Raw genomic sequence first — 9,969 nt, 5'->3', positions numbered from 1 at the left:
GGCCTCTGGGGCCCCGGCCCCACCCCTCGGGGACCCTAGCCCGCAGCTCCCGGCTGCCTCTCCGGGCTTTCCTTACCCCCCAGCCCCTCCCACTTCGCATTCCTTGATTCCAGGCTGGTGCCCCTTCCGAGCATGGCCCGTTGCCTTCCCTCTGCCTGGGGGACCCGGCAGGGCTGGCCACACTTGCATCTTCCAAGCCCGACTGGGTGACTTCTGCTCTGATCCCGACGCAGGTGTCATCTCTGCTTTCCCCTTCCCGCTCCGCTCCCTGCGTCCGGAATACTCTGTATATAAAATTCCCTGCTGCTAGTTATTTATTGAGTGCACGATGCAGGGGCCACGTCCTGTGCTTTTCCGTGTGCGGTTCCAGGGACTTGAGAGCGTGGGTATTATTGAGTCTGTTTTACTGGTAAAAACACGGAGGCTCATGAAGATCCAGTGTCCTTGCTGGCCAAGGCAGAGCTGGGATTGGAACCTCCGTCTGTCGCAAGCCCCTGCCTTTTCCGGTCCTTCACGCCAGCTCTGCCTCCCCCTGCCACCCCTTTGGAAGTACTTTGAGTGATGTTATTCACACGTCAGGCCTTGGGTACCGTTCACTGCATTCCCCGAACACTGACCCAACACACTGGTGCTCACAGGCACCTCGGACTTGACAGTTCCTAACAGTGAGTCCACATACCATCCCCTACACACACACACACACACACACACACACACACACACGCACATGCACAGTCTGCCAAGTCACACAGGTGCAAACCGGTTCTCCCCCTTTCCTTCCTTCCGGAGCCTATCCAACCTGGATTCTTTACAATCTATCTCCTCATATTCCTCTGTCCATCCCTCCTCTCCATACCAAATGCCAACGCCTAGGCCCTCGGGCCCGGGGACTCTTCCTGGACTACCCCACTTGTCTCCTCTAACTTATCGCCTGCCTCCATCCAGCCCTTCTACAAACCATTCTTTGCTTCGCTGATAGTGATCTTTTCTTTGGTGGAAGAAAATCTGACTGGAGAAGTAGAACTGTTGATTTGGGAAGATCTTCAATATATATCAGTAAATGCTCAAGGCAAATTACAGAACAGTTCATACCGTATGAGACCAGTATAGGGCGGGGAGATTTAAGAGTGTATGTACATTTATAGATACAAAGAGTTCACAACAAAAAGAGTTCGTGTTACTAGGGAGCAGAGTGGGGACTAAGGGAGTAGCTGGGGACTTTTGTGTTATTTGTATGATTGGATATTTTTGTACCAAAAATAGGTGCCTTTCCAGTATCCTGTTCTGTAACTCCTCTTCCTGTGCCCTGTGTGCAGTCTTTTACAACTTACTGTTCCGCAAGCACCTGTTGGTATTTCACTCCCGCGAGTATTTCCAAGTCTCCGCACTCCATTTCCTTTGCTTCCAATGTCTTTCAAGCCTTGTCTGTCTAGAGGTTTGTACTCATCCTTCAAATCATTCCACATTCTGCTGAAAACTCACTTCCACAAGGCCTCCCTAATTACCATTATCCCAGAGTTTGTACTTCATTCTTTCAGCACTTAGGTCACTTTAAGTATTTGTATTTCATCTCCCTCATTAGATTGTGAGCTTTTTAGGGCTCATAAATATGTTTGTTTATGTTTGGAGCACAAAGACCTGGCACATAGTAGGTGCTCAGAGCCTTTTTATTCTATAAACATCAATGAATGAATGGTGCAATTTTTGTTTTTTTAGAATTCCCTAATTTTACATTAAATTCATGCAAGCGTCATTTCTGATTTTCCCAGTGGCAATGAAAATCTGGTTTGCTGCCCAACTGGCATGGCTCAGTGGTTAAGCATCAGCCTATGAACCAGGAGGTCACAGTTCGATTCCTGGTCAGGGCACGTGCCCAGGTTGTGAGCTCCATCCCCATTGGGGGGCGTGCAGGAGGCAGCCCAATGATTCTCTCTCATCATTGATATTTCTCTCTTTCTTTTTCCCACCTCCCCTCCATCCCTCCCACATTCCTCCCTCTCCTTTTCTCTCTGAAATCAATAAAAATATTTTAAAAAAAGAAAATCTGGTTTGCTACTTTTTGGTATTGTTTACTCCAGTGTGTGCTTTTATATTATGGAAGCCTTTCTTTGGTTATTAATTATACTGCCTCTACTTATATAAGACTCTGGGATCTTTAACTTGACAAAAACCATATTAATTATTTCCAGCACATCTTATTTTTGTGCTGTCATTTCCTACTTTCTGCCTCAATTTTAAGTGTAAACCATTCACTTTTATTTTGCCTTTTGCAGAGGGGGTTCTTCACGTGACTGTATCACCTTTCATTGTCTTTTTTTGTTTTTGTTTTTGGTAGGATGTCAGTACACTTCTTGTCCAAGCTTGCCGACTGGTGCCTCTTAATCAGAATCATCTTGTCAGCAAAGTGTCTCAGCTTACCCACCATTTACTTAACACATTACAGGTAATCATTCATGAAACTTTAGAATTCAGATTGTGCGCTTTGAGAATAAGTACCTTTGAAACACTGCATCTGTGGTAGGTATGATAGGCTGGTCTTTTGAGAAGCTAGCAGCGGTTCTCAACCTGTGGGTCGCGACCATCGGAAAACACATATAGCATATCGGATATTTACATTACGATTCATAACAGTAGCAAAATTACAGTTATGAAGTAGCAACGAAAATAATTTTATGGTTGGGGGTCACCACAACATGAGGAACTGTATTACAGGGTCGTGGCATTAGGAAGGTTGAGAGCCACTGAAAGAGAAAGGAAATGCCTGCTAAGAATGATATTAAACAAATATAACTGATTTTTTTAAAAAAATTCTGTACAATTCTAGAAGTTTCTCCAAATATGCTGTACAATTCTAGAAGTTTCTAAAGAAACCAATTTCACTCAGGCCCCCAGGTCTTAAAATTTTTCATGAAGGTGTATTTGACCAAGATATATCTAATAATAAATTGGAATAGTCCTCTACACCTCTCCTATCAATATTTTTTTTTCCTCTTTCCAAAAACTGCCATTTTTGTGGTCTACTTTTAGTATTTTTTAAACATGAGAAGTAGCTTAGAGGTAAGAGGATGCTAGATAAAAACACCCTTTTTATATCAAGATCTATACTATAGCTTCTTTCTCTCTAGAACCGTTTCCAACTTGCTAAACAAATTTATTATTTTTTTTACGAATGGTTAAAATATTAAAGCTATTACTATAAGATACTACATGAGTATATGAATGTAGGAATGTAGTTCACACAAAACTTATTAATTTAGGGTGCTGTTGGATTCAAGAAACAGAAAAGCCAACCCAGGGTAGCTAAACAATTTTTTTTTAATTATGCCCCAAGGGAGGCAGCTCTAGGGGTACTTAAAAATAGGAGGATTACTGGTATCTTTCAATTTTGCCACCTGCAGTATATGGGTTATCCTTAGCCAGCATCTCTCACAGTCATAAGAAGACTGATGACTGCTTCAATTCCAGGCATCAATGCAAAATAAAGAACACCCAGCAGAAGCAAAAGAAGTGTTTATTTTATGTCTTTTTAAAAAAATATATTTTATTGATTTTTTACAGAGAGGAAGGGAGAGGGATAGAGAGTTAGAAACATCGATGAGAGAGAAACATCGATCAGCTGCCTCCTGCACACCCCCCACTGGGGATATGCCCACAACCAAGGTACATGCCCTTGACCAGAATCGAACCTGGGACCCTTTAGTCCCTAGGCTGACGCTCTATCCACTGAGCCAAACCGGTCAGGGCATTATGTCTTTTTTTTTTAAGAATGAGGAAATTTGGCCCACATGTGCTCCAGTAGACCTCCCTTGATATTTGGCTGGGGAGATGTAGGTCTTATGAAAACCTCTCTACAGCAGTTTAATCAGGGAATGGCATGACCATAAGTGGCTTAAATCGGGAGTTTCAACCTTGACTGCCCATTAGAATCACCTGGAGGGCTTAAGCTCCCTAGATCAGCGGTCGCCAACCTTTTGGACCTCACGGACCACCAGTGGTCCTCGGATCACTGGTTGGCGACCGCTGCCCTAGATGATTACAATGTGAAGTTGAAACCTAACATCAGTTTCTCAACCTCAGCACTATTGATTTTGGATTGGATAATTCTGTCCTGTGCATTATAGGATGTTTAGCAGAATCCTTGGCCTCTACCCACTAGATGCGTGTAGCATCCCTCCAGTTGTGACAAATCATAAATGTATACAAACATTGCCAAATGTTCTCTGGTGGACAAAATTGACCCTGGTATAGAACCATTGTCTTAGATTAATTAGGATTTACCCTCAGGTCTCATGTACAAGAGGTGGGCACCCAAACAAAATCTAAAAAAGAGGAAGTAAATGGTGGTAGGTTACCAACAGTGTCTGCTGCATGTGACTTCATAAATGGAATAAGGCTGTTTTCAAGTTTAGAATTTTTCAGACTGATGTGATAGCTTCTGAATGTTTTGTGTTCTTAGGTATATCATCTTTGTCACACTGGCAGTTGGGATAATTTCTAATACCTATGGCCGTGGTCGGCAAACCACGGCTCACGAGCTACATGCGGCTCTTTGGCCCCTTCAGTGTGGCTCTTCCACAAAATACCAACTTCTGCGCATGTGCCAAGAAGTTTCAATCGCACTGTACGTGCATGCCCGTACGTGGTATTTTGTGGAAGAGCCGGTATTTTGTGGAAGAGCCGGTATTTTGTGGAAGAGCCACACTCAAGGGGCCAAAAAGCTGCATGTGGCTCGCAAGCTGCGTCAAGGGGCCAAAAAGCTGCATGTGGCTCGCAAGCTGTGGTTTGCCGAGCCACAGTTTGCCGGACCTATGGCATCTACAGCCCTTAATCAACTCTGTAGCATTTGATGAGTTTATCTCAGTTGTCTGTGAGTTGGTATTTGGATTAGCCTACTTTGTCCCAACAAGATTATAAACAACTGGAGGACAGGGTTATGGAGACCTTTTAGCTATTTAGTAAACATTTATTCACAATGTTTTTGTTGAGCATTTACTTACTATGTATAAGGCAATTTAGTTGCATGAAGAAATTTCAATGGATTGAGCCTTACATATCTGTATATTTACAGCTGCCAATGTCTGGTTAGTTCAAGGAAAAGTTACAAGGACTTTGCCAGATTCTACTTTGAGTAGAGGGAGTAAAGGGGAAGAAATAAACAAGACTGAGGCGAAGAGAAGGCCCTGTCTTGATCAAACTTTCAAGGCCTATCGAGCTGATCTTTTTGACACAAAAAAGATGGACACACCACACTCCCTTTCTTACATAGTTTAATTCAGATGAGCATACGTGTCTGAAACGGATTAAAAAAATTTTTGAAGTAGATCATATGTATTTTTTTCTCTATCTATAGGTGATAGTTGATGAGCGAAACCTGGATTTTCTGTTGGCGTATACAATTTCTGCAATTCAACAGTGCAGCTCCTGGACACATGTGAAAATTCTTCAAGCCCTGGCAGCTCTGGTTTACGGCAATGGCTCAAGATGTCAAAAGGTAATTTAAACTGTGTTCCGTTTGTTTTTTTATTTTTGTTTTTTGAAGGGTTATGAGCACAGGTCCTGAACCAACAGGCCTTTTTTCAGGTTTCTGTCCTGCCATTAATTAGATGTGTCTTAGCAACCCTTACTCGACCACTCCAAGGCTCATTTCCTCTTGTGTAAATAGTTCCTCGGGGATGAAGTGAGAATACTTGTAAAGTGCTCGGCACTTGGTAAATGTTAACCATTATTATTTATTATCATTACGTAGCCAAGACTAAATACTTCAGCAACTACCTAGGCTGAGAGTGATAATTCTTACTGATGTCTTTGGGCATATCTTTGCATCCCCATCGAAAAGATTTATCTAGCAGCTAGTCTCTTGGTATTTAACTGCCCTTTAATTTAAAAAATGAAGTCTGTCTAAAGAGTAATATTTTTCAGAAGCTGTTCTTTGACCAACACTGGCTGCCGTTTTGTTTTAGTATCTCCCAGACTTATTAGGCAAGAGTGGACTCTTGATGAAGTTGAGTGACTTGGCTCAGTCTGACCCTGAAGTTAGGAGAGCTGCAGTGCATTGTATGGCAAACCTATGTCTCAGGTACGTGGGTCCCATCAGACTTCCCAGTTGTAATAACATAGGGCCTCTTGTGGGCTCCTTGTAGGTGGTTCAATCTGTCTGAAGCCAGAGCCAACTTAGAAAATCAACCTATTTTGCATTTCCCATGTTCTTTGCTAATAATATATTGCTTATTTTAAACTCTCATATTGTTTGTAAAGAAAGCTTGTAAAGAAATGAAGGAAAATAGACTAGGACCTTATTGCTAAAATATAGTAAAAGCGATATATGTGCAGTATGTCAAGTTTTTGTTTTCTACTGGTATAAATTCTAATCTTACTCAGTGTTTTAGAAGGATCTATTCATATGAATTTAAGCTTTGGTGAGATTTGTCTGTGAAGGCCAATTTCTTCTAAGAAAATGAAACCAATCCCAGCTGCCCAATTCTAGATTTATGCAGTAGAAAGTGAGCAGCACAAACTTGAACTGATTAGGATATTTTGTCTCTACATTGCAGTGTTGTCCAGGGACTAGGAAGGCATGTTCAGCTGTGTGATTCTGACTTGACAGGATCTGTCGGCATGATTCCCCTTGCAGAATTAAATAAGATTTCTTTCTCCATATTTCTTCCACTACAAACTTCTGTAACTTTTCCCTATGGAAACCATTCTCCCTTCTTCCAATTCATTTCAGTCTTGGGCCTGTACCCAAGTGCACAGTCTTCCATAATACAGTTTCATTCAAGAGTACATTCCAACTCCGTCAGTCTATATTATTGCTACTTTTAATTCTATTCTTTTGCAAGACCCATTTCGAAGGAGACTGACTTGCTTTCTCTGTGTGTGTTTTAGTGTGCCAGGACAGCCGTACTTGGAGGAGCCCTACCAGAATATCTGCTTCCAAGCTTTCTTGACCATTTTACAGTCTCCAAAATCACCTGATATGGATGATATCACGTTTTGCATGGTAGGTGGGACTATCACTAATCTTGTGAATGTAACAGATGAGACTAGAAGCAGCAGTGGAACCAAAGCCGTTACCAAGGATTGTAGTTTGGTTGCTACTAGTATATTAGTTTTGTCTAGAGATCTAGGCGTAAGTGAAATGTTGATAACCTAAAAAGACTGAAATCATATCTTTTAAGTTTAAATTACGAGAAACTGTTTGTTTTGTTTTGCTGTTGTTTTTGTTTTGCAATTCTAGGCTTTTAAAGAACACTATTTTCCCCCTTCCTGACTATAAAAGCAATATAGTTTCAGACTAGTGACTTTTTTATTTGTTTTTATTTAATTATTTTTAATTTAATTCTCACCTGAGGACATGTTTATGGATTTTTTTTTAGAAGGGCAAAACGGGGGTGGAGGGGAGAATTAGCTTTTTATATAATCATTGTCATAATTTATGGAAATTGAAGTTTTCTCAATGTTTCCACTATTTTAAAAAGACTACAGTTTACATCGTCTCCATGTGAGGAGCATTTCTTAAGGATAGAATTCTGGAAATGAGATTACTGAGTCAAAAAACCAATCTTGATCAGAATTGCTCTCCAGAAACCGGCTCCCACACTCAGTTCTTTGCCTTTGAGAGCCGCTGAGGTTGTTGTATTATAGATTCCCTGCTTCTTATCTCTGCTGCCACTCTTTCATTCCTATCACATTCTTCCCACTGAATGTCTCCTTTCTTTCTTACCATTTGTACATGCTGATTTGGAAAGATGTATACAAGACCGCTCTTATTCAATGAAAACACCCTGTTCTAGAAAATAACTAGTAGTTCACCAGATATCTTCCCTGGATCTTCATGGGGTATTTTTGGGTCCCCCCCCTCCCCCACACCCCCCCCCCCCCCCCCCCCCTTCCCTCTTTAAAGGTTGTTTCATCATCTAAAGACATTTTCTCTTCCATCATAAGCGGTGCTAGAAAGTTGATCCCTGGGCAACCAAATTTCACTTACCTTTTAACTTGGTCTTCTTTTTTCCCCCTAGTTGTTACAAAATGCATTAAAAGGTATACAGTCTCTTCTAAATGGTGGGAAAATGAAATTGACACAGACTGATGAACTTGGAGCTCTTCTAGCTGTGCTCAAGGTAAGGCATTGTCTGTTTAAACCCACATCCTGATTATGGTTAATATCTTTCCTATTTAAACCCCAGGATAAGGACCATGTTATCATGCCAAGGCTAGTTTTGGGGTATTATGTTTTAAGAGAGAAGAACAAAATGTTTATATTCAAACTTACTTAAAATTAAGAACTGAAAACAATAAACCTTGCTTTATTTAGTACATGTCTCAAAATTCTAAAATTTTATCTATCTTAACTTAGGAAGGGACTTTGTATGATCTGGAAATAATTTAATTTTAGATGATCTTGAAACTGTATTTGAAAGAAGAACCAGGTCTTCTCCTTGCCTCTCGCCCCCCTATAATAGATAGGCCAATCAAGATGTATGTCAGGCCCTAGCTGGTTTGGCTCCGTGGATAGAGCGTCGGCCTGTGGACTGAAGGGTCCCGGGTTCAATTCCAGTCAAGGGCACATGCCCCAGTTGCGGACTCGATCCCCAGTGGGGGGTGTGCAGGAGGCAGCCAATCAATGATTCTTATTATTGACGTTTCTGTCTCTCTCCCTTCCTCTCTGAAATCAATGAAAAATGTTAAAGAAAAAGAAAAAAAGATGTGTGTCACTAGGCTGCCAGGACATCCTTTGGCTTCTGAGCCTGCCAGTCAGTGGGAAAGTCAGGTCAGCCTCTCTGGGGACCCAACTGTCATCAGTACGGTCAGAAAATAGTAAGAAGCTTTGTGCTAGCCTCAGATGAAAGCCATGTATGATAACTTAACTTTATCATGACTGAAATTTTAATGTTTTCCCTGCGCCATCTCCCCTACTCCCAAATAGATAGGCATACAGATATCTACGTGTGGACATGGATAAGCTAAATTAAAAATTTATATTTAGATAAAATAATTACATAAACCTGGATAAATTTTATAAGTTAATAAAGAAAATAATAAGTAAATGAATAAACTGGTCTGATCAAATCAGATCTAGCTAGATGTGATTAAACTCTTCATTAAGTCTTATAAGCTATCCTTAGTCCCATTTTTATTTACTTAATAAGCTTCTAAACATTAATTTGTTGTCTTTGTGATCCAGAACATAATGAATAATTCTGGTTCTTTATGGTTTTTTGCATGTGCTTTCTTAATCGTCATCATTAGAAATCCATGTTTCATGGACTCCCTGGAATAAACATAGAGATGCCCACAGTGTTATACCCGACTCCACTTCCTCAGTATGATGGACGACCACCTGTCAAATTGCAACTACCAGAATCCAGTGCTTCTCGACCAACTATGGTACATTTATGTCTATTTAGATTTAAGTTGTGGATTGTTTTTATTGCTTGCTATGTGTTTTCTATGATTTGCATCACTACTGTGCCAAAGGCTCATTTGAATTTGATTCAGTTTAGGGATTTTAAAATAATAAATTTAAATTCAACACACTGCTGAAAATACCATTTAAAGCATCTTATACTTCTAAAATATCTAGTAAGTATAACAGCAATAAAAATGAACATTCACTTTACACCCAAAGCCCAGCATCCTCATCCCTCAAATGCTCAAGAGTCAGCAAACTTTTTTTGTGAAGGGCTTGCTGGTATGTATTTGCAACTGATGTCCTAGTGCAAAAGCAGCCACTATGTTAATGAATGGGTGTGGCGTATTCCAATAAAACTTTATTTATAGAAACAGGCTGTGTGTGCGAGGCTGGATTTGGCCTTTGAACAGTAATTTTTCCTCTCTAGACCATTAATTACCAGTCAGCGGGTGGGTTAATACTTCCCAGGCAAGATCTTTTAATGTGTCTTTAACTGGTTTTGAAGTGTGTGATGGTGCGTCATCATGAAGCAAAATTACTTTGCCGTGTCTTCTGGC

At 40.8% G+C, this 9,969-nt stretch overlaps 1 protein-coding gene across 1 annotated transcript in view; it reads left to right on the top strand.

The window, feature by feature from the left end:
• The window catches only part of HEATR6 (HEAT repeat containing 6), a 28,048-nt gene that overhangs the window by 315 nt on the left and 17,764 nt on the right, over positions 1–9,969 (top strand). Inside the window, exons 2-7 of the mRNA XM_014537780.1 lie at positions 2,336–2,443; positions 5,351–5,491; positions 5,961–6,076; positions 6,886–7,000; positions 8,019–8,120; positions 9,250–9,387. Coding sequence (XP_014393266.1) covers positions 2,336–2,443; positions 5,351–5,491; positions 5,961–6,076; positions 6,886–7,000; positions 8,019–8,120; positions 9,250–9,387 — 720 coding nt within the window. The remainder of the gene's footprint in view (positions 1–2,335; positions 2,444–5,350; positions 5,492–5,960; positions 6,077–6,885; positions 7,001–8,018; positions 8,121–9,249; positions 9,388–9,969) is intronic.

The sequence above is a fragment of the Myotis brandtii genome, unplaced genomic scaffold (assembly GCF_000412655.1).
Source record: "Myotis brandtii unplaced genomic scaffold, ASM41265v1 scaffold1814, whole genome shotgun sequence".
Classification (NCBI taxonomy): Eukaryota; Metazoa; Chordata; class Mammalia; order Chiroptera; family Vespertilionidae; genus Myotis; species Myotis brandtii.
This window is presented reverse-complemented; position numbering and strand designations above follow the sequence as displayed.